At 41.7% G+C, this 24,393-nt stretch overlaps 1 protein-coding gene and 3 long non-coding RNA genes across 105 annotated transcripts in view; 2 read left to right on the forward strand and 2 right to left on the reverse strand.

Moving 5' to 3' along the window:
• Positions 1–24,393, forward strand: part of LOC127001340 (nephrin-like) — a 190,202-nt gene that overhangs the window by 101,644 nt on the left and 64,165 nt on the right. For all 4 annotated transcript variants that reach the window (XM_050865835.1, XM_050865834.1, XM_050865832.1 and 1 more), the window contains exons 3-4: positions 847–979; positions 9,465–9,673. In XM_050865835.1, coding sequence (XP_050721792.1) covers positions 847–979; positions 9,465–9,673 — 342 coding nt within the window. The remainder of the gene's footprint in view (positions 1–846; positions 980–9,464; positions 9,674–24,393) is intronic.
• On the forward strand, positions 5,118–7,089 carry LOC127001341 (uncharacterized). Of its 50 annotated transcripts, none has more exons than XR_007755052.1 (6): positions 5,118–5,695; positions 5,839–6,226; positions 6,431–6,566; positions 6,702–6,769; positions 6,838–6,905; positions 7,039–7,064. It is a non-coding gene; the product is annotated as an uncharacterized LOC127001341 (long non-coding RNA). The 50 variants fall into 50 exon arrangements; XR_007755057.1 differs by lacking the exon at positions 7,039–7,064 and adding exons at positions 6,295–6,362; positions 6,971–6,985 and having other exon boundaries at positions 6,499–6,566; positions 6,702–6,905; XR_007755072.1 differs by lacking the exons at positions 6,702–6,769; positions 7,039–7,064 and adding exons at positions 6,295–6,362; positions 6,971–6,985 and having other exon boundaries at positions 6,499–6,566.
• Positions 6,122–7,985, reverse strand: LOC127001344 (uncharacterized). Of its 50 annotated transcripts, XR_007755119.1 has the most exons (6): positions 7,275–7,982; positions 7,071–7,206; positions 6,802–6,937; positions 6,666–6,733; positions 6,395–6,462; positions 6,122–6,258 (listed from the first exon to the last, which is right to left on the reverse strand). It is a non-coding gene; the product is annotated as an uncharacterized LOC127001344 (long non-coding RNA). The 50 variants fall into 50 exon arrangements; XR_007755142.1 differs by lacking the exon at positions 6,802–6,937 and having other exon boundaries at positions 7,139–7,274; positions 7,343–7,983; XR_007755107.1 differs by lacking the exon at positions 6,666–6,733 and having other exon boundaries at positions 6,395–6,530; positions 6,734–6,869; positions 7,003–7,138.
• On the reverse strand, positions 9,591–10,336 carry LOC127001347 (uncharacterized). The gene is made up of 3 exons (XR_007755144.1): positions 10,206–10,336; positions 9,852–9,901; positions 9,591–9,699 (listed from the first exon to the last, which is right to left on the reverse strand). It is a non-coding gene; the product is annotated as an uncharacterized LOC127001347 (long non-coding RNA).

A 24,393-nucleotide genomic window follows, 5' to 3' on the forward strand; every position in this document is an offset into this window, starting at 1 on the left:
CTTGTCTTCTCAACTTCTCCAGACTGTGTGAAATATGAAGTATTCTGGTTACACACACACACACACACACACACACACACACACACACACACACACACACACATCGTTCCCTTCTTCCTTTCTCCTCTCCTCCTCCTCCTCTTCCTCCTTCCTTGGTTACCGTTTCAACTGCAAATACCTCTAAGAAAATGTCCCCTTTCCTCTCCTCCTCCTCCTCCTCTTCCTCCTCCTCCTCCACGTTTCTATAGCAGGCTCTCCAAAGTTGATAAGTACTCTCACCTTCTCCTCTTCCTCCTCCTCCTCCTCCTCCTCTTCTTCCTTCTCCCTACTACATAAGCGTTTCCAAATCAAGCTCTCCAAAGTTAACGTCTCCTTCCCTCCTCATCTTTTCCTCCTCCTCCTCCTCCTCCTCCTCCTCCTTCTCCTTACTAATCCTTTCTCAGTCAGTCTACTTTTCCCTCCCCCTTCTCCTCCTCCTTCCAACTAAACGTTTTTATATCAAGCTTTCTTTCCCTTCTTCTTCATCTCCTTCTCCTCCTTTTCCTTACTAAACATTCTTGAATTAACCTTCCTTTTCCCTTCTCCTCATGATTTTCCTACATATCAAAAGTTTCTAAATCAAGCTCTTCTTCTATATTTCTACATTTCCTTCTACAAATCCTCCTCCCTCCAAACGTCTCCATATCAAGCACTCAAATCTAACATGTCTCTTTCCCTCCTACATATCAAACGTTTCTAAATCAAGCTCTCCTTCTGTATTTCCTTGTACAAATCATCCTCCCTCCAAACGTTTCCATATCAAGCACTCACAGCTAACATGTCTCTTTCCCTCTCTCTCTCCCTTAGGCCCGCTGACGGAGGTTCGGTCGCTGGAGGGCAAGCGTGTGATGTTGCCGTGCGAGGTGGCGCCGCCCATCCCCGGAGACGACGTTATCCTTGTGCTCTTCTACCGGGGCGCGCTCGGAACACCCATATACAGGTACAGTGGTGTTTCTTGTGTTCCTATGGTTATGTTAAGGAGTGGGATTTAGGGTATAGGGAGAAAGAAGATTTAGGATTTAGGGAGAGAGCACTGTTGCCAGATTATAGTATCTACCGGTTTCTGACGCCAAACTATTGCCAAGAGACATGAGGATTTAACTCTATTAACGATAACTATAAATGAGTTTCGTTATTCCAATTTCTTCCTTTCCTTGCCCAAAATACGACCGTCATTTGTTTTTTTGTCATGGTATTTTAATTTTGTTCCGTTCTCTAAGTTTTCAAAAGGATTTACTACACAGACTTTTTGGGGGTGCTATTTTAAAAGAGGTTTCGATTCCTTCCTTTCCATGCCCAAAAATACGACCGTCATTTGTTTTTTCGTCATGGTACTTTCATTTTGTTCCGTTCTTTAGGTTTTTAAAAAGGATTTCCTGTACGTTTTTTATTGCTATTTTCAAAGAGGTTTCGATTCCTTCCTTTCCATGCCCAAAAATACGACCGTCATTTGTTTTTTCGTCATTGTCTTTTCATTTTGTTCCGTTCTCCAGGTTTTTAAAAAGGATTTCCGGTACGTTTTTTATTGCTATTTTCAAAGAGGTTTCGATTCCTTCCTTTCCTTGCCCAAAATACGACCGTCACTTCTTTTTTTGTTAGTCTTTTCATCTTGTTCCTTTCTCCAGGTTTTCAAAAGGATTTACTTCACACTTTTTTGGGGGTGCTATTTTCAAAGAGGTTCCGATTTCTCGCTCTCCTTGCCCAAAATACGACCGTCATTTGTTTTTTCTTCCTTCGCCACTTACAGACACTCGCTCTTTCTCACACCATATTCTTTTTTCTCTCTTTTCTCTCATCTTCCGCTGCATATATATTTTTTTCTTCTTTCTTCTCCTCCACTTAAAATTTTGGGGTGCCCTGTTTCTCCTCAAATTCTTCTTCGGCAAAACTGTAGTGCAGTGTCGTTCCTTCCTTCCTCGTTCTTGCGTTTCTTCTCTTTCTTTACAATATATTTTTTCTTGCGGTTATTTTTTTCGTTATTTGTTTCCTTCGTTTTCTTTTTCCATGTTCCTGTTCCTCCATTTCGTAAACTCCTTCAACAAGAACGTATTATATTCCTGTTTTTTTTTTCTATTATTTTGCAAAGTCTTCAGAAATCACAAACATATATTTTTTTTTCCATTTAATTCTTGTTCTCTATTTCTTTCCTCTTTTTCATCATATTATTCATCTCTGTTTCTCTCTGATTTTTTCCTGTTATTTCGTAAAGTCTTCAGAAATCACAAACTTATATTCTTTTGATTTGCTCCTCGTTCTTTATTTCTTTCCTCTTTTTCCATCATATTCATTTCTGTTTCTCTGTGATTTTTCCTGTTATTTTGTAGTCTTCAGAAATCACATGCATAATTTTTTTCATTCATTTCTTGTTCTTTGGTTATTTTGGTCCTTTTTTATCGTATTTTTCACTATCGCAATCTCTTTATCAATTTCTCTTTATCCCTTTATTAATTTCTATTCACTATTTCTTTCCTCCTTCCTTCCTTCCTTCCTTCCTTCCTTCCTTCACTGTATCTTCGTTTTCATCCTCCATTTTCCTCTTTTTCATCTTAATTGTCACTATCATAACCTATTTTTAGTCTCTCTTTATTCCTCTTTTAGTTGTTATTCACCATCTCTTCCTTCCTTCCTTCCTTCCTTCCTTCACTATATCTTCATCCTCCTCCTCCTCATCCTCCTCCTTATCCTCAAATCCTACAGGAGCCGCCATGTGTAAGCCGTCTAGCCTCTCGTAGTCTCCTTATATCCTCCTCCTCCTCCGTCTAAAATCCTTCCCCAAATCTGTCCTTCCTTACCCAAACCACATCTTCTCTCCTTCCATTTCTGCGCCTCCTCCTCACAAAACATTTCATCTCTCGCGTCTCACATTTCTCACCTTACTTTTCTTTCAACGTATTCCGCGGTCCGTCTCCCCTCAGGCAATTCCCTTCCGCAAGAACATTCCGCCTTCCACCCCCGTTGCCTCCCCCTCAGCCTCTCTCTCTCTCATGTCACGGTGGCAAGCTCTCCTTCACTCACCGTCTCTTGTCGCCTCATAACCTTCGGCGCAGCGTCTCCCGCCAGCAGCCAGTGCTCCCGTGAGTCACACAGCGCGGCGAACATCTGGCCTTAAGGACAGTCTTCTCACCTGCCGCTGTAAAACATGACCTGGAGACGGGGAGAGCAAGAGGGGAGGGGGATGAGCAAGAGAGAGAGAGAGAGAGAGAAAGGAAAGGGAAGTGGGGGGAAAGGAGAGAGAAGGGTTAGGGAGCAGATCTTGGATAAATATATATAGACGGGAAGAATGGTAGAACAGATAAAGAAAACAGATAAAGAAAGAGATACAGAGAAATATAAAGAGTGCCAGAGACTTATCCTTCCCTTCCTTTCTCTCCCTTCCTTCTTCCCTCTTTCTCTCCTTTCCTGCCTCCTTCCTTCAATGTAATCTCTTTTCTACCTCTCCTTCTCCCTTTCTCCTTCTCTTTTCCTCCCTCCTTCCCTCCTTTATTTAACACTATCTCCATTCTCCCCCTTCTTCTCCCTTTCTTCCTCCAACTTCCTCTGTCCCTCCTTCTCTCCTTCCTTTCTCTAATACCATCTCCCTTCCTCCGCTCCCTTTCCCTTCCTTCCATTCCTCCCTCTCTCTTTCAAAACCATCTCCCTTATTCTTTTCACTCTCCCTACCTCCTTCCCTCCATCCCTCCTTCCTTCAATACCATTTCTTTTCCTCTTCTCCCTCTCCCCCTCTCTTCCTTCCTCCATCCCTCCTTCCTTCCTGCACCACCATCTCCCACCTCCACCTTACCATCCCAATAAACACACTCACACACAAGCCCTCACACACTTAAACTAACACCTGCAAAGTCTCAGTAGGTGTAGCGACTTAAGGGGGGACACTCACGACACAGGTGGAAGAGCAGGCAGACAGGTGGGTGTAAGTGGCGAGGTGTCAGGTGGATACGTGGGTTTGAGAGGCGCCGCTGGAAAGTCTTGAGTGAGTCCGCGGGGTGACATTACAAGGAGAGGTTAAGAGTGGGTGGGTGGATTTTTGGTGGATTGGGTTGAGTTGGGTTGTCTGGCGTGAACTCTTGAGGTTAATGGAGTGTTGTCTGGATTTGAGTTACTGTTAATTCTTACTTTGTTCTTTGTTTTCTTTCAAAGTATATAAGAACATTCAAACACGTAAGCACTTCTGATTAATTCTATGTGGTCTGGTTTTTGGGATATTGTTATGTCTGGCTTTTGTTCATTTCTGGTTCTCTTTATTCTTGTTCTCCGTCTGTTTCTGCTTCTTCTTCATCTTCTATTTCTTCTTCTTCTTCTTCTTCTTTTGCTTCGTCTTCTCCTTCATTCTGTTTTTTGGTTACAGTTTATTTTTGCTTCTTGTTCTTCTTCTTGTTCCTCTTGTTCTTGTTCTTCCACTATTTCTGCTTCTTCTTTTCTGCTTCGTTCTCCTCTTCATTCTGGTTTTGGGTTAGTCTTGCACAGTCCAACCGGCCTCCCGCAGACTCCTTACGTTCTTATGCAGTCACACAGAACAATATATTTAGCTAACTAACTTAACCACGCTCTCTCTCTCTCTCTCTCTCTCTCGGCGGTAATGATCTCAGGGGGCAAAAAGTCTACGAGAAAAGTGTGTATAATGAATGCCAAAACTTAACCATTTTCTTTAGGCGTAAATGGACCGGTGCATAGAAAACGAGATTCCTGTTCCCTTCTTTTCTTTTAGTTTACTTCCCGTTTTCTTTTTACTAGGCCAGTCGAGAGGGGGTTGACTAAGGAAAAAAATCAAGGAAAGACATTTTTTTTGTAATTATCTCTCTTAGGACTCACTTTAGGGGATAATGTGTCGATATATAAAATAATCTACATAATATTCCCTACAAAAAATGTTAGGCAGTTATATACGTATTGTGGTAATAGTATATATATTGTAGTTAAGTAGTTAGTTAGTTAGATGGTTCGCTGGTTAGTTAGTTAGTTAGTTGGGTTGTTAGATACGTTGTTTATTAAGTAGTTAAAGATTCAGTTAGCTAGATAGTTAGTTAATTTTATTGTATATTGTATTATTTATTTATTTATTATTATTTTTTTTCTTTTTTTCTTTTTTTTTTCTTTCTTTTCTTTTAGTGTTATTCTTTTTTCTTGTTCTTTCTTTTGACGATATTTTTCCTTTTCTTTCTTTCATTTTATTTTCTATTGGTGTTTTTCTCTTTCTTTTCTTTCTCTTCTTTTTCTTTTCCTTTTGTTTCTTTTCCTGTCATCCTTGTGTTGATGTTCGTTGGTCTGGGTGAGCCGCTTTCCTCCCAGAAGAGACCCACCCATAATTTTGGTGATGTTGCTGAGGGCCGAAAGGTGGATGATGTTTTTCTTTCCTTGATGTTTTGTTTTCATTTTCGATGTTATTCTGTTCACTTTCTTGCTCCTGTTGTTTTCTATATCATCCTTTTGTTGATGTTCGTTGGTCTGGGTGAGCCGCTTTCCTCCCAGAAGAGACCCACCCATAATCTTGTGATGTTACTTGTGGCCGAAAGGTGGATGATGTTTTTTTCTTCTTTTCTTGATGTTGGTCTTTTATCTTTTCTGTGTCATCCGTTCTGATGTTCTTTGGTCTGGCTGAGCCTTTTTCTCCCCAGAAAAGACCCACCCATAATTTTGTGATGTTACTTGGGTCCGAAAGGTGGATGATGTTTTTTTCTTCTTGATGTTGGTCTTCTATCTTTTCTGTGTCATCCCTGTTTGATGTTCTTTGGTCTGGCTGAGCCTTTTTCTCCCCAGAAAAGACCCACCCATAATTTTGGTGATGTTAGTTAGGGCCGAAAGGTGGATGATGTTTTTTTCTTCTTTTCTTGATGTTGGTCTTTTATCTTTTCTGTGTCATCCCTGTTTGATGTTCTGTGGTCTGGATGAGCCTTTTTCTCCCCAGAAAAGACCCACCCATAATTTTGGTGATGTTAGTTAGGGCCGAAAGGTGGATGATCTGTTTCATATTTAGTTTTCTTGATGTTTCGTTTCTACATTTTCTTCATTCTGGTGTTCTTTTTCATTTTCATTTTCATTTTGGTGTTCCCATCACGTGGATGTCTACGACATCTGACGAGCTCCACCTGCCCGGGTTTGTTGTTCGGAGTTTGCTCTCCTAGGTGAACTGCCTACCACGGCTAACGAGCTCCACCTGCCCGGGTTTATTGTTCGGAGTTTGCTCTCCTAGGTGAACTGCCTACCACGGCTAACGAGCTCCACCTGCCCGGGTTTGTTGTTCGGAGTTTGCTCTCCTAGGTGAACTGCCTACCATGGCTAACGAGCTCCACCTGCCCGGGTTTGTTGTTCGGAGTTTGCTCTCCTAGGTGAACTGCCTACCATGGCTAACGAGCTCCACCTGCCCGGGTTTGTTGTTCGGAGTTTGCTCTCCTAGGCAGACTGCCTACCACGGCTAACGAGCTCCACCTGCCCGGGTTTATTGTTCGGAGTTTGCTCTCCTAGGTGAACTGCCTACCACGGCTAACGAGCTCCACCTGCCCGGGTTTATTGTTCGGAGTTTGCTCTCCTAGGTGAACTGCCTACCACGGCTAACGAGCTCCACCTGCCCGGGTTTGTTGTTCAGGTTTGCTCTCCTAGGTGAACTGCCTACCACGGCTAACGAGCTCCACCTGCCCGGGTTTGTTGTTTGGAGTTTGCTCTCCTAGGCAGACTGCCTACCACGGCTAACGAGCTCCACCTGCCCGGGTTTATTGTTTGGAGTTTGCTCTCCTAGGTGAACTGCCTACCACGGCTAACGAGCTCCACCTGCCCGGGTTTGTTGTTCGGAGTTTGCTCTCCTAGGTGAATTGCCTACCACGGCTAACGAGCTCCACCTGCCCGGGTTTATTGTTCGGAGTTTGCTCTCCTAGGTGAACTGCCTACCACGGCTAACGAGCTCCACCTGCCCGGGTTTATTGTTCGTTTGCTCTCCTAGGTGAATTGCCTACCACGGCTAACGAGCCTCACCTGCCCGGGTTTGTTGTTCGGAGTTTGCTCTCCTAGGTGAATTGCCTACCACGGCTAACGAGCCCCACCTGCCCGGGTTTGTTGTTCGGAGTTTGCTCTCCTAGGTGAACTGCCTACCACGGCTAACGAGCCCCACCTGCCCGGGTTTGTTGTTCGGAGTTTGCTCTCCTAGGTGAACTGCCTACCACGGCTAACGAGCCCCACCTGCCCGGGTTTGTTGTTCGGAGTTTGCTCTCCTAGGTGAACTGCCTGCCACGGCTAACGAGCCTCACCTGCCCGGGTTTGTTGTTCGGAGTTTGCTCTCCTAGGTGAATTGCCTACCACGGCTAACGAGCCCCACCTGCCCGGTTTGTTGTTCGGAGTTTGCTCTTGTAGGTGAATTGCCTACCACGGCTAACCAGCCGCACCTGCCCGGGCTTGTAGCCGGCAGACCTCCGGCACCTCCGTGGGGGCCCCGGGGACGCCGAGGCGCCCTGCCGGGAGCCCTCCATTCCTGCCATGCTCGCCAGGGAGACCTTGGGCTCGCTGGCGCTTCGCACCCCGCCGAGGCGAGGTGGGAAGATGCAGGATCTCGCTTTACAAAACTACCAGACTGGATTATGAAATTAATCACAAATACCGAAAAGTCGCCGATCGCCGCGTTCACACGGTTCAGGGACGGAAGGCCGAGGCGCCGCGGGAACGCGCGCACACATCCAAGGAAATCCTCGCTACGGCTCGCGGCGCAGCATCCGCTTCCCTCTTTCTTCTGATTATTGTTTTCCTTCTGTGACTGACTGGTTGCTTGGACGATTGATTGGATGATTGATTGGATTATTGCCTGGATGAATGACTGGATGACTTTACTTAGCAAGAAACAGTTCACCAGCTGACATCTTTAAGCTACATCGTGTATTAACACAACTGTTGAGATGAAGCAACAGTGAGTGGCTCTCACGGGACGGCCCGGCCACACAGCTTTCCCAGCAACTTATTTCCACTTGTCTTTAGTCGTCTGTCTCTTTATTATTCTTTTCTTTATCTAATTCTGTATATCCCTTCCTTTCATCCCTGCTCTCCGTCTATAAACTCTCTCTCTCTCTCTCTCTCTCTCTCTCTCTCTCTCTCTTCCTTATTTCCCTTTTTTTTAACCTCTGTCGACCTTGATTTTGTCTTTTTAATTTCTTTCATTTCCAGATTAAATTATAAATATTCTCCCTTTCTAAATGTATCGTTTTTATATCTACTACTACTATTACCAATACTACTACTACTACTACTACTAACTAATACTAATACCAATACTAATACCGATACGAATACTAATACTAATACAAATGTTAATACTAATACCAATACTAATACTAATACCAATACTAATACTAATACCAATAGCAATACGGATACTAATACCACACTAATACAAATACCAATACTAATACCAATAACTTCATGTCCCTTTAATCAATATTCCCTTCACTCTCTCTCCCTCTCTCTCTTTAATCTTCGTCTCAGAACTTTGGAAGGACACGAAGTTTGCGATCCATAAACTGTGAAACTCGCGAAGCACATTGACTATAAACTCTTAGCTTTGCCTTTCACGGGTTGGGTGTGTTTGTTTCTTTGCATAGCGTTCGAGTTTCTCTTCCTTCGTGTAAGATTTGAACGCTCTTAATATGAGCTCTCCCGTTCTTGGTCGTTTATTTGAGATCTTTGTCCCTATCTAAATCATTTCTTCTCATTTAATTCTCTTCTCTTTTCATCTCTTCCGCTCTTCTTCTCCAATGCTGCAAGTTTCCTACATTCAACCCTTTCTCCTCTTGTTCCCTTTTCTATACATTTTCCTCTCTCATAAGAACATTAAAGCATAAGTTCTTCTCATTTACTTCTCTTCTTTTTTCATCTCTTCCGATCTTCTCCAATGCTGCAAGTTTGCTACACTCAACCCTTTCTCCTCCTCTTCCCTTTTCCATACATCTTCCGTTGTATCATAAAAACATAAGAGCATAAGGAGACTGCAACACGCCAATAGGTCTATAGTATTGGCACTCACAGCATGGGTGCCAAGCCTGTTCCTCTCATTCACCACTCTGTTGGTAAATTTAGTTGGTAGGTCGGTCTCCCTTCCTTATCTATTCTCTGTCTTCATTCATGTACTCTATATCTTCATTCATCTATATTCTATTATCTATCTTCATTCATGTACTCTCTATCTTCATTCATGTACTCTATCTTCATTCATGTACTCTCTATCTACATTCATCTATTCTCTATCTCTCTATCGGCATAACCCCTTTTTAATTCCAAACTCCTTTCCCTACCACTCAATGCAACCACATTCATTCACATAACAACCCTTCCATCTCCTATGTTCTCTATCGGCTCAGCTCCTTTTTAATCCCAAACTCCTTTCCATACCACTCTGTGCAACAACCTTCATTCACTAGCCTTTTACGAACCTCTATTATCCTCTCTCCCCGCAGCATCGACGGTCGCAATGGCCCCGTGCAGCGAGCGCAACACTGGGCGGACGAGGACACGCTTCAGCGACGGGCCTACTTCGACCTCACCTCGCCCCAGCCTGGCCTCGTGCTGCACCCCGTCACGGCCAGCGACGAGGACGAGTACCGCTGCAGAGTGGATTTCAAGTCCTCGCCCACCAGGAACGTGCGGGTCAACCTCAAGGTCATCGGTGAGTACTGGATGATTGAGGACTTGCTGGATGCCTTATACTGAGAGAGATGACGAGGATGCAAGTTTCTTTATACCTCTTTTCTGTTGGCAATGTGGGTCTGTGTGTGATATTGAGCTAGAGAAGTGTTCCTCATAGACAATCAAATGACGGACGGCGGGGATTCTTTACTGATGACCTGGATGCTTTATACTGAGAGAGATGACGAGGTTGCAAGCTTCTTTATACCTCTTTTCTGTTGGCAATGTGGGCCTTTGTGTGATATTGAGCTAGAGAAGTGTTCCTCATAGACAATCAAATAACGGACGGCGGGAAGTCTTTACTGATGACCTGGATGCCTTATACTGAGAGAGATGACGAGGATGCAAGTTTCTTTATACCTCTTTTCTGTTTGCCATGTGGGTCTGTGTGTGATATTGAGCTAGAGAATCGTTCCTCATAGACAATCATATGACGGACGGCGGGGAGTCTTTACTGATGACCTGAATGCCTTATACTGAGAGAGATGACGAGGTTGAAAGTTTCTTTATACCTCTTTTCTGTTGGCAATGTGGGTCTGTGTGTGATATTGAGCTAGAGAAGTGTTCCTCATAGACAATCAAATGACGGACGGGGGGAAGTCTTTACTGATGACCTGAATGCCTTATACTGAGAGAGATGACGAGGATGCAAGTTTTTTTTATACTTCTTTTCTGTTTGAATTAGAAAGAAAAACTCGTTCGTATTATTCCACTACCGAAGAATGAGGTGTTTTATGTCCCCCTCTCTCTCTCTCTCTTTCTCTCGTTTCTGCTTAGAGGAAAAATAAAACAAAACATGAAAGGTGAAAATATGCGAGTTTTTAGCTGAAAATTAAAAAGTGGAGAGACAGAAAAAGTGTGTAGGCGAGCAAGACTTGGAATACAACCACCATCATCATCACCACCACCACCACCACCATCACCACTAATGCTTCTCTCAACACCATCACCACCACTACGTTCTTGTGTCCTTATACAATCACCACCACCACCACCACCATCACCACCACTACCACCACCACCACCACTACCACCACCTCGCTAATGATATAATGCATGGACGAGGGCTAAAAAAAAAGTGCAGAGTGTCACGTGAATGTTAATGTGTCTTGTCGGGCGAGGGAAAATATGTGAAGGTTAATTTTGAATGTAAATACTATACCTACATACATACATACAGACAAACAGACAGACAGACATATAGATGTACAGACACAAAGACAGACCGACAGGCATACATTCAGATACACACACGCACAGACACACCCATAGACATATATACATACAGACAGACAGATAGGCAGACAGACAGACAGACAGACAGACAGACAGACAGACAAACAGATTGAGAGACAGATAGATATTCATTCAAACAGGCAGATATATATTTAAACACACACACACACACACACACACACACACACACACACACACACACACACACACACACACACACACACACACACACACACACACACACACATTGATACTCGCTACTTTTTTACGTTAATGCTACTTCGTTTTGTGTTGGTTCTCCGCAGCGGCATAACAGCGAGTCGGATCTTCATCTCTCTTGCATGGAAAGCGGAAAGCAGTTATCACACCATCATTGGCAGTTTTGTGTGTGGGGAGCAAATCTGCTTAGTGCGTCACGGGGGAATAGGAATAGAAACGCAGGGAGAAATAGATAGATAGATAGATACTAAGATAGAGAGAGAGATCGAGACAGAAACATGGAGAGAGACAGAGAGAGCATTAGTAGTAGTTTTAACAATAGTAGTAAGAAAAAGAAATATATATAGATAGATATATAAGGAGAGATAGAGATACATAGATAGATAGATAGAGAGATCGAGACAGAGACATAGAGAGAGACAGAGAGAGGAGTATTAGTAGTTTTAATAGTAGTAATAAAAAGAAAAAGAGAAAGATGATAGAAAAAACGAGCACAAAGTAGGAGAAAAGGAAGAAAAAAGCAAAATCGCAATAAAAAAGACGAGAGAAGGAGAAAGAAACAGAGAAAAGAGGGAACAAAGAGGATAGAAAACAGAGATAAAGAGGAAAGGAGAAGAAGAAGAAGGAGAAGAGACACTAGTGGGAGAGAAGAGTGGAATTAAGTGGGAAAACAAGAGAAAGGAAGGAAGAAGTTAAAGAAGGAGGGAAAAGGGAAAGAAAAGAAAAAATAGTAAATATATAAAAGACGGAAATAAAGAGAACGAGAGATAGATAGAAAGAGAGAAAGAGTAAGAATAGCAATAGAAAAAGAAAAAAAGAGAGAGAGAGAGAGAGAGAGAGAGAGAGAGAGAGAGAGAGAGAGAGAGAGAGAGAGAGAGAGAGAGAGAGAGAGAGAGAGAGAGAGAGAGAGAGAGAGAGAGAGAGAGAGAGAGAGAGAGAGAGAGAGAATAAAAACAAGCAAAGAGAGACGATAAAAAATACAACACACAGAGACAGACACACACAGAGAGACACAGAGAAACAGTAAAATCCTCATAATCTCTCTGTATTAAAAGTTCCCGAGCCTGTGGAAAATTTCTCTCCCTTTGTGTTATTGACGTGAGAGAGTCGCTGTGCCGGTTGTCTAAGCGATGAACAAAAGACTTACCATTTTTTCATATCAATTTTTCCCTCCATTAGTTTTGGCGTCATTCATCTTTAGTATTACGTGTGTGTGGGTGTAGGAGGGAGGGGGAGAGGGGATGTGTGTGTGTGGGTGTGTGGGTGTGGGTGTGGGTGTGGTTGTGTGTGGATCGTACATAATAACCGGCTACTTTTAACTTGGGACAATAATGATGAAAAGAAGACAAGAAGCAAGAAGAAAAATAACAAGAATAACGAGAATACAAGAAGAACATTAAGTAAAAAATTAATATAAAGAAACTAGAAGATAAAGAATATATAGAAGAACAAAGAGAGAAGGAACAAAAAGAAGAACAAAAGAAGACGATGAAGAAAAAGAGAAGAAAAAGAAGAATTAGATGAGAAAAAATATATTAAAGAACAAAGATTAAAAGAACAAAAAGAAGAAGAAAGAAGAAAGCGAAGAGGAAGAGGAAGAAAAAGAAGAGATAAAAAGAGAAAAAAAAACAAGAAGAATTAAAAGAGAAAAACATAGAAGAACAAAGATTAAAAAAAAAAAGAAAGAAGACGAATAAGGAAAAGAAGAGGATGAAGAAAAAAGATTATGAAAAAAACTACAAAACAACAAAAAGTAAGAAAAATCAAAACAAAACAGAGAAACTTTCCAACACGACAAAACAAAACATGAGATAAACTTCCAAACACGACAAAACACAAACACTCATCACACTCCTGACTTTTAAATGTCGTTGAGTCTATTACATGACACGAGTTGCAAATTAAGTTCCTGCGTAAACTCAAAACCTACATGATGAATCTGGAAGCGCGGGAGAGAGAGCAGAAATAATGTATAAATATATAAAAAAAATCTCCCCGGCCTTGCGTTAGACTGAAGTGCGTATATTTCAGTGTCACGTTAGCGAACAAGCGTAACAAAGATAAATTAACGTACATTCAGAGTGAAGCAAAATTCGTTATAACACACCTACACGCACACACACACACACACACAAACACACACACACAGAAAAACACATACCTATTAGATCACTCCAACACAATCTCAACAAAGACAAACTCACTCACGAGAACATTTCCACCGAGGAGCAAATTTCTGGTTAACTTTCGTAATTCAAACTGATGCTCCACCTCCTATTTTTAAACTGTTCCCGGCGCACACACACACACACACACACACACACACACACACACACACACACACACACACACACATTTTTTATTTATGGAGACTCGTCTTGTCTAACCTCTGTGCAAATAACGTACACTATTATTAATGCCTGGCGCTACAAAGAGACAGAGGAGGTCGGTACATTAACTCGAGCAGCGACGCACGTTGGAGGACTCTTGTGAACTTATGCGTCGTTGTACTTCTGAGAAACAAGGACGGTTAAGTGCATTTATATAAGACGAGGAGGAGGCAGCTTCTCTTGGGTGGATATGTCTATAGAGTCGGCCTAACTACAGTCTGGTCTCTTTATGAACTTATGAATCGTAGTACCTCTGGAAAAAAGACATTTAAGTGTAATTATTAAAAGACGAGGAGGAGGCAGCTTCTGTTGAGTAGATATTGTATAGTCGAGCAAGATACAAACAGGTCTATGGGACGAACAGACGAAGGATGTTGTGAAGCTGATGTTTGAAGACTAAATGGAAAATATCAATAGTTAATATGCAGTTGGTAGATACAGATGTACTTTAATGATAGGACGAAGAGGAGAAGGAGGAAGAGGAGAATGAATGACGTTGTGAAGATCGAGAGACAGGGAAATATAAATGTTTAGTATAAAATGATCAGATAAAAAGGTTGACTAGGAGATTAAGGGAATGAAGAAAGATAATAAATGTTGTGTTTGTTGATAGTTAAGGTTGAGATCTAAAGGAACACGAGACGAAAGAGTTTGAAGAAAGAGAATCAATGTTCTGTAGACAAAGACGATGCAGAAGGAAGCTAATGTTAAAATCTGATGAAATAAAATAAATAAAAAGATTGACACTGGATAGACGAAAGAGATTAAAAAAAGAAAATCAACGCTATGTAAAAAAAGATGCTACAGAAGGCAGATAATGTTAAAATCTCATGGAATAAAATAATAAAAAGATTGACTTGAAGATAATGCAGAGATATAACAGAATAAAGAAAGAGAATAAGTTATTTTTGTGGGGATAGTTAAAGTTCAGTAGTAGACAGCTGGAATAGTAGATGACCGTCAGATTAAGGAGTATAGTGCAAGAGTGAATGTTATATCGATGGTCTAACCTGAGATGTAAGAAAACACGACAGCTTGGAGAGTAAATGGCAGTGAGTTTTAAGTATAAAGGACAAATATGAATAATTTACTGATACCTGGAGTTTGAGATCCAAGAGAATAGACCACAGATAAAACTTGGTTAGGTAAATGTCAGTGAAAATAGCGCAAGAATCAATGTTTTGTAGATGCCATAAGTTCAGACGTAGCAGAATGAGACACGTACGAGAGTTAGTAAGTTTAAAAAGACAGGAAAAATTAGCAAGAGGTTTTAAGTTCAGATGTAGCATAATAACACACGTACGAGAGTTAGTAAGTTTAAAAAGATAGCGAAAATTAGCAAGAAGGAGGGATTAGTAGATGTTTTAAGTTCAGACGTAGCAGAATAAGACACGTACGAGAGTTAGTAAGTTTAAAAAGACAGGAAAAATTAGCAAGAATGAGGGATTAGTAGATGTTTTAAGCTCAGACGTAGCAGAATACGACACATACGAGAGTTAGTAAGGTTAAAAAAAACAGCGAAAATTAGCAAGAATGAGGGATTAGTAGAGGTTTCAAGTTCAGACGTAGCAGAATACGACACATACGAGAGTTAGTAAGTTTAAAAAGACAGGAAAAATTAGCAAGAATGAGGGATTAGTAGAGGTTTTAAGCTCAGACGTAGCAGAATAAGACACGTACGAGAGTTAGTAAGTTTAAAAAGACAGGAAAAATTAGCAAGAATGAGGGATTAGTAGAGGTTTTAAGTTCAGATGTAGCATAATAACACACCTACGAGAGTTAGTAATGTTAAAAAAAAACAGCGAAAATTAGCAAGAATGAGGGATTAGTAGAGGTTTAAAGTTTAGATGTAGCAGAATAACACACGTACGAGAGTTAGTAAGGTTAAAAAAAACAGCGAAAATTAGCAAGAATGAGGGATTAGTAGAGGTTTTAAGTTCAGATGTAGCATAATAACACGCCTACGAGAGTTAGTTAGGTTAAAAAAAACAGCGAAAATTAGCAAGAATGAGAGATTAGTAGAGGTTTTAAGTTCAGATGTAGCATAATAACACACATACGAGAGTTAGTAAATCTTAAAAAAACAGCGAAAATTAGCAAGAATGAGGGATTAGTAGAGGTTTTAAGTTCAGATGTAGCATAATAACACACGTACGAGAGTTAGTAAGTTTAAAAATACAGGAAAAATTAGCAAGAATGAGGGATTAGTAGACGTTTCAAGTTCAGATGTAGCATAATAACACGCCTACGAGAGTTAGTTAGGTTAAAAAAAACAGCGAAAATTAGCAAGAATGAGGGATTAGTAGAGGTTTTAAGCTCAGACGTAGCAGAATAAGACACATACGAGAGTTAGTAAGTTTAAAAAGACAGGAAAAATTAGCAAGAATGAGGGATTAGTAGAGGTTTTAAGCTCAGACGTAGCAGAATAAGACACATACGAGAGTTAGTAAGTTTAAAAAGACAGGAAAAATTAGCAAGAATGAGGGATTAGTAGATGTTTTAAGTTCAGATGTAGCAGAATAAGACAGAGATAGAAGTTTTAGACATACCATAGATAAAAGATTATATAATGCAACAAAGAAAGATAAGATATGCAGTAATGTAACAAGAGATGACATAGCGTAACATACCAAAAATAAATAAGTTTAGATGTTCCACAATAAGACACAGGTGAAAGTCGGTTCGGTTAATGTCTTTGCGGTTTAGGAGAAGACAAGACTGATGACAACTTTGGTTCTTGATATTAGTTGATAATTACTGAAGACAAGGAGTTGCGTAAGGGAAGGAGGGAGGGTTTAGAGAGTGACATGTGTATTAATCATAACTACTGTGTAATTACGGGTTAGTTTGCCACATAATTACTGGCTTGGGAAGGGAGTGTATAGGATTCTCCCTCTCTCTATCTCTCCCTCTATACTGGCTTGGGAAGGGAGTGTATAGGACTCTCCCTCTCTCTATCTCTCCCTCTATACTGGCTTGGGAAGGGAGTGTATAGGACTCTCCTTCTCTCTCTATCTCTCCTTTTATCTATCTCTATCTGTCTCTCTTTCTATCTATCTATCTATCTGTCTGTCTGTCTATGCCTGTATCTCAATCTTTATATATTTCTCTCTATTTCAGTCTATTGCTCTTAGTTTTGTTTTTTCTTAATTTCTGAGTCACTTCCAATACAAATAAAAGAACTAGAATATGGAAAATTATAACTATCTTCCCTTGACTATCTTTCTATCTTTCTATCTATTTATTTATCTAACTCTCTAACTCCGTCTCTCTCTCTCTCTCCCGGTAGCGTTCCATAAGGTTCTCTTCCCACCATCTATAAATTAAACAATCTCTCTCTCTCTCTCTATCTATCTATCTATCTCTATCTATCTTTCAAAGTCTCAAACTGTCTCTCACCTGGTAGCGTTGCATTATGGTCCAAACAATCTCTATCTATCTATCTATCTATCTATCATTCAAGGTCTCTAACTGCCTCTCACCTGGTTGCCTTACTGTCCTCCGCCCACCACCATCTGCCGCCGACACGTACTCTCCGGTAGATGATTAATTCACGATGGAGCCGAAGCCGAGAGTTGAAATGTTACATGGACTTAAGGATTGACTTCGCCGCCGCCACCGCAACTTCCGATAACTTTGACGGCTGTGGTAGATAGATGGATAGATGGATGGATGGGTTGTTATATAGAGAGGCTGCGTATAGGTTGTTATATATATAGGGTTGTTATGGAAGAGGTCTTGAGGATAATTTTGAATACGGACAAAGGTAGAGAGAGCATTGTATCTATCTCTAGTAAACGTCTTCCCTTCTCTCTCTCTCTCTCTCTCTCCTTCTATCATTTCTCCCCTCTTCTTTCTTCTTCCTCTCTTCGCATTTATTTTATTCTCCTTCTTTATCTTCCTTTCCTAACTTCCTCTTCCTTCCTACCTTCTCTTCCCTTTCCTTCTTTTTCTTCTCTCATTTCTCCCTTCTTCCTCCTCCTCCTTCTCCCTCTTCTCATTTCTCTTAACCTGCTTCCTTATCTTCCTTTCTCCTTTATCTTCCTTTCCTAACTTCCTTTTTCCGACCTATCATCAGCCTCCTTCCCTTAGCTTTTCCTCCTCTTCCTTCCTTCCTTCCTCCACATTAATCCTCCTCATCTTAGCTTTCTTCTCTCTCCTGTTTCCTTCTTCCCTTCCCTTCCTTTCCCTTCCTCCTCCTCTACTCTTCACCTATTTCATCTGTTCTCTCATTCGCCTTTTCACCTTTGTTCTATCTCCTCCTTCTCCTCCTCCTCCTCCTTCTCCTTGTTCCCTTCTTCCCTTCTTCTCTTCTCCTCTTCACAGTTCTGGTATTTCACTTTTCCCATCATTCTTCCTACTTCTTCTTCTCCTCCTCCTCCTTGTTCCCTTATTCCATTCCCTTTCTCTTCTCCTCTCCTCTTCACAGTTCCGGTATTTCAATTTTCCATCATTCGTCCTCCTTCTCCTTCTCCGTCTCCTCCTCTTCCTCGCACGTTCTCTTGTGTGCTCATCGCTGTACCCTTGATTAACTCCTCGCCGCGGGACTTCGCTGACGGCCGCCGCTGATGAGGGAAGCGAAGTGCAGGAACTTGCTGATGCTTCGGCCGGAACAGACTAAGTACTGGCAGGGCTTACGGGTTTACGAGCATGTTAGGGCGATTACACAATGCTTATATATAGTCAGTCCTCATGGTATCTGAGTGTAGAAAGTAACATAGCGTAGGCCAGAACGGACTTTGCTCTGGCGGGGCTCACGGAGATTACGGGGATGTTTGGTAACGCTTCAGCCCGGGTTGTTGCTATGATTTCAAGAGGTGGAGAGTGGAGTAGACAGACTTGCTTGCTACACTGACTGATGGGGAGGAAGGAAGGAAGAGGAGGAGAAGCTAAGGGAAGAGAGGCTGAAGATAGGTTGGGAAAAGGAGGTAAGGAAGGAAGATAAAGAAGAAAGGAAGATAAAGAAGGAGGTAGGTTAACCCTTCAGTCTATGGTTTCAAAGGTAGATATAATAACCAAATCACACAAAAAGTCGCCAACATAAATGCTTGAATAGATTTAATTTGCTGGTTTTGTGGATTCACGAGGAAGTTGGAACGATTATACAGTGCTTAAAATATAGTTAGTCTTCATGATTTCTGAATGTATAAAGTAACATAGCAACTTAGGGAGCTCGGTGATGCTAAGGCCGGAACAGACTTAGGTATTTGCTGGTTTTCACGGGATGTTAGGTTACGAGTTTGTTAGGTAAGGCTTGAATGTGGGTCGTTGTCATGGTTGGTGAAGTAAATAAAGTAACAAAATAGCGAAAAGGTCTCTAAAACTAAGGCTTGAATATTTATAATTGCTGAATACACTGATTGACGAGCATCTGAGTTCGAATAATGCTGAAAAATAATAGATAAACAAAATACCGAAAAGGTCTCAAAAACTAAGGCTTGAACTGATGTGCTTGTTGAATACACAGACTTACGAGAAGCCTAGTTCGAATAATTAAGAGGCAAAGAGTCAAGCAGTACCGGAAAACGAAGAGGAGGAGGAGGAGGAGGAAGTAGAAGAAGAAGAAGATGAAGATGAAGATGAAGAGGAAATAAAAGAAGAAATAGAAGAAGAAGAAGAAAAAGAAGAAGAAGAAGAAGAAGAAAAAGAAGAATGAGATGATGATGAAGATGAAAAAGAAGAGAAAGAAGAAGAAAAAGAAGAAGAAGAAGAAGAAGAAGAATGACGTTACTAAATAAAATAAGCAACACACCACATCGAACCACCAAAGCGAGACGTGACCTTCGCCAAACACAAACAGAATTCGAAAAAAAAGACAAAACACACCAACACCCAACGTACAAAACGCATAACACAATACCACATCAATACCAAAAAGGACAAAAAAAAAAAAAAAAATTCACCCCCCCCCTCCAAATAATCCTTCAAACTACAACAAACCAATAACGCGACTCAATTCTTTATGCGTCCCTTTGAATGCCGCTTAAGCCACGAGCAAGGGATTTGAAACGCTTTAAAATACGACTGTTCGAAGTATTAGGGTGACGCCTACTTCATTGCTTGTTATTGTGATTGAGAGAGAGAGAGAGAGAGAGAGAGAGAGAGAGAGAGAGAGAGAGAGAGAGAGAGGAGAAAAGCAAAGGAAAATTAGACCAGACGATAACGAAGAGGGGAGAGATAAGGGAACTGAAGAAAGGGAGAAGAAGGAAGATGAAGATAGAAAAAAAAATAAGATAGGGGAAATGAAGATAAGGAAGAGGAGAAAAAGGGGATAGATAGAGTAAATAAGAAAGAAAGATAAATGAAGATAGGAAGACTGGATAAGGAAAGAGGAACAGAAGGAAGGAAACGGAGGAGAATAAGGATGATAGAGATGGAAAGGAAAAGAGGAAACGAGAAAAAAAATAAAGTTAGGAAGTCACAAAAAGATAGAACGGCTGCACAAAACATTCACAGAACCCAGAATGTACCCAGCAAGGAGAGCAGAGGCGGAATTCAATTAAAAACATCCCTCAAAAACAAAAAAATTCGCTGTGTCTTTTTCTAAGGGGATGCAAAGGGTTTAGAAGCGCAGGAACATTGGACGAACGGAGGGAGGGAGGGAGAGGAAGGAAGGGAGAGAGTGGGAGGAAGGGAGAGAGGTAGGGAGGGAAGAACACTCGACTCACTCTGAATAAGAAATACTGAATCGTGTCAAACATGAAACCATTTGGAAAGGAGCGAAAACAAGAGCAGAGAATATAAAGAAGAAAAGGAAATATATATTCAAACACGAAAAGCTGTTTACGAATTCATGAGTAGATTTAAGCCGAGACTCACTCACTCACGCACACTCACTCACACCCACTCAAACGCACTCACACTCACTCACTCACTCACTCACTAATGCTTTCTCTCCTTTCTTCCCATGAAAACAAAGAAAACAAGAAGAAAACCAGTAAATAACATCTCTCCATACATCTTTAAGCACACACTGAAACCAGGTTAATGAAATCCACAAAAAAATGTAGAGAGAAACACACATTTTCCTTCCTTTTCCTTCCTCTTTTCCCTCCTTTCTCCCTCCAGTAACTTAACTCTCCCTCCTTTCCTTCCTTTTCTTCTCCTCCTCCTCTTTTTCCAGTTTCTCTTCTTCGTAACTAACCGCTTCTGTTCTTTTCCTTCCCTTTCCTTTCCTCCTGTGTCATTAATTTTCTCTCTCTTTATTTTCCTTCCTTTTCCTTCCTTTTCTCCCTCCTCTCTCCCTCCAGTGACTAAACTCCTCCTCCTCTCCTTCCTTTTCTTCTCCTCCTCCTCTTCTTCCCTCTTCTCTTCTTAACTAACCACTTCTGTTCTTTTCCTTTCCTTTCCTCCTCCCCTCTCTTTCTTCTCCTTCCTCTTCCTTCCTCTCCCCTTCCAATCATCCTTTTTCTTTCCCTCTCCTTCACTTGCCTTCCTATCAATCCTTTTCTTTCCTTCCTCTCTCCATCCAATCATCCCTTTTCTTTCCTTCTCCTTCACTTGCCTTCCTATCATTCTCTCTCTTTCCCTACTCCTCACCTAACCTAACCTAACCTAACCTAACCTAATTTCTCCTTCCCCTTCCTTCCGTCTCCTGCCCCGCGCCGTGCCTCATGTAGACCCCAAGCCTCGAGGGTGCCATTAACCTCGGGCTAAACGCGAGTCATTAAATAATAAGCGTTCGAGGACTGAGTGACGGACCGAAGATGAATAATTTAGACTCAAGCGAACCGATGCCGACCTTGCTGGGGCGGTGTGAGGAAGGGGGAAGGAAGGAGAGGGAGGGAAGGGAGAGGGTAGCGAAGACGAGGGGAAGGAACGGGGTAGGAGAAAGGAGGTTGTAAGGAAGAGAGGGAAGGAAAGGAAGGGGAGGAAGTGATTATTGAAAAGAAGGGAAGGAAGAGAGGGAAGGAACGGGGTACGAGAAAGGAGGTAGTAAGGAAAAGAGGGAAGAAGGAATTGGAAGAAGGAGACGAAGGAAGAAGAAGGGAAAGAAAAGGAAGGAAGGGAGACAAGTGGACGAATAATAGGAAACAGGGAATAGAGAAAAAGATAGAAGAGAAGAAAGAAAGAGACAGACGATTAGAAAGAAAGAAAGAAAGGAAGGAAGGAAGGATGAAAAGCAGGTTTGAGAACTGGAGGAGGAGGAGGAGAAGGACGAGGGAAAAGGGCAGAGGAAGGGAGGATGAGGAAATCACAGTGCAGAAAGAGGAGGAGGAGGGAGGAGGAGGAGGAGGAAGAAGAAGAAGAAGAAGAAGGGACTGCGGAAAGAATTATAGCTCAGTAAAGTTTAAATTGACCTAGAAAATATTCCGCGCGGGTCATGAAGTTGTGTTCTGTTGGGGTCATTTGGAGGAGGAGGAAGAGGAGGAGGAGGAGGAGGAAGATGGGAAGAGGAGGAAGGAAGGTAAAGAGAGTAAAGAGGTCGAAAGGGGAAGAGATAGATAGATTGAGAGAGAGAGAGAGAGAGAGAGAGAGAGAGAGAGAGAGAGAGAGAGAGAGAGAGAGAGAGAGAGAGAGAGAGAGAGAGAGAGAGAGAGAGAGAGAGAGAGAGAGAGAGAGAGACGTAATAAAACTAATATGATTAATCGTGTTTTTACTTGTAATTTGCAAATGAAAGATTGGGAAGTGTTTTGCATTCGTAATTGCAATGTGTTTTAAGTGTGTAATTGCTCCAGCCTTTATGTGTGTGCGTATGTGTGTGTGTGTGTGTGTGTGTGTGTGTGTGTGGGCGGGTGTGTGTGAGGGTGTGTCTGTCTGTCTGTCTATATATCTATCTGTCCATCTAACTCCCTATCTATGTATCTATCTATCTATCTATCCATTCATCTATCTCTATACGTGTAAGTAGCCGCGTTAGTTCTCGTTTCATTCACGTTCAGAGGAAGTCATTAGCGGCCGGAGCAAAGACTCTTTAACATCGTGAATGCCTCATTGAGCGCCGGCCGTCAGTAGTTCGCTCATGCTCGCTGCTCACCCGGAAGTCTGTCTGCCCGGGGGGTGTTGGGCGGGGGAACACAAGCGCAGGAACACGTCTGGGGGTTGATGACTGCCTCTTGCTATATGGAGTGAAGGTTATGACGAATTGTAGGGATGACTGAAGCTAATACTGAATTGAGAAGTAGCAAACTCGTATCCCTAGCAACTTTGTGATATATTTATGCGCTGAGATCCAGTTTAGTCACGAGAGAACATTGCAAAAAGACTGATTTCATTATTAAACTTGATTGAAACAGTAAGAAGGGATATTTCACTATAAAACCTGATCAAAGCGTTGTAAAATGAGCTACTTCACTAAAACAGTAAGTAAAACATATGTCAATCAAAAGAGAAAGGGTATCGTGTTACTTTTTGCTATTTCATTACACGAATCGGCAAAACATGTTAGCAAATCAATGATACAGAAAAAGTGTGTTAGTTTTTGCGATTTTACTAAACAAATCAGCATAACGCATTCGACATATCATAAAGGAATAGCGTAGGAGGGTAATACGTTTAGCTGGTGACACTTGGTAACACATTAGCAATTTAAAGATACAGAGAAAGCGTGTGCTACATAGTTTTTGCGATTTCACTTAACAAATCAACATAAAGCATTCGACATATCATATAGCGTTTGAGGGTGATACTTTTCCCTGGTAACACTCGCTCTCCTTCCCCCTCCCCCTCTCCCCCCCCCCATACACATGATACTTTTAGCTGGTAACACTCGCTCTCCTTCCCCCCCCCCTCCCCCTCTCCCCCCCCCCCACACGCACCTCGCCACTGCCTAACTCTCCCGACCCTCGCGCGATTCTGCCTAATAGCCGGACCACAACGCAGCCGATCTCTCGTAATTCGTTTGTGTTAATTATTCATATGCCCGATCCTGTGCACCGGGCGGTCATGAGGGGGCAGGAGGAGGAGGAGGAGGTGGAGGAGGTGGAGGAGGTTGTGGAGGAGGAGGAGGTGGAGGAGGAGGGGGAGGGAAGGGGGGAATGCATAACTCACGACGCTTGGCTGCAGTGGCTTTGGGTTATTCATTGCCTTGAAAAATTGCTCTTCGTCAGTTTTGTTGAGAGAGAGAGAGAGAGAGAGAGAGAGGGGGAGAGACAGAAATCGACAGAGAAGGCTGAAACAGAGACAGAAAGAAAAATATAGATAGATAGGCAGGTAGAGAGAGAGAGAGAGAGAGAGAGAGAGAGAGAGAGAGAGAGAGAGAGAGAGACGGGGGGAGAGACAGAAATCGACAGAGAAAGGCAGAAACAGAGACAAAAAGAGACAGAGGCAGAAATAGGAAGAAAAATATAGATAGATAAGCAGAGAGAGAGAGAGAGAGAGAGAGAGAGAGAGAGAGAGAGAGAGAAGGTCATTGCAGTAGTGGTGGTGGTGGTGGTGGTGTTTGGTTAGTGAATAAGAGACGAACGGATTGTCGCCCCGAGAATGAGGTCACGAAGGATTAATGAACGAGTGGGCGAGGGTGTGAAACTTAAACGTCGATCCGAGTTTTAATTAATTGCCTCTTGATACCATTACTCCGACCTTTCTAATGCTTTTTATTCTTTATTGTTTTTGCTTTTTTCTTGTTTTTTTTCTTGTTTTTTTTTGTTTTATTCTTTTTCTTCGTCATCTAGTTCTTCTTGTTCTTTATCTTCATTTTCTTCTTTATCGTTTTTTTTTTATATATTCTGTTTCTTGTTCTTCTTTTTCTTCTTCTTTTCCTCCTTCTTCTTCTTCTTCTTCTTCTTCTTCTTCTTCTTCCTCTTACTATTATCATTATTAGTATTGGTATTGGTATTAGAATTAGTATTAGTATTGGTATTGGTATTAGTATTGGTTCTGATATTAGTATTGGTATTAGTATTAGTATTGGTAT

This window comes from Eriocheir sinensis, chromosome 20, assembly GCF_024679095.1.
Source record: "Eriocheir sinensis breed Jianghai 21 chromosome 20, ASM2467909v1, whole genome shotgun sequence".
Classification (NCBI taxonomy): Eukaryota; Metazoa; Arthropoda; class Malacostraca; order Decapoda; family Varunidae; genus Eriocheir; species Eriocheir sinensis.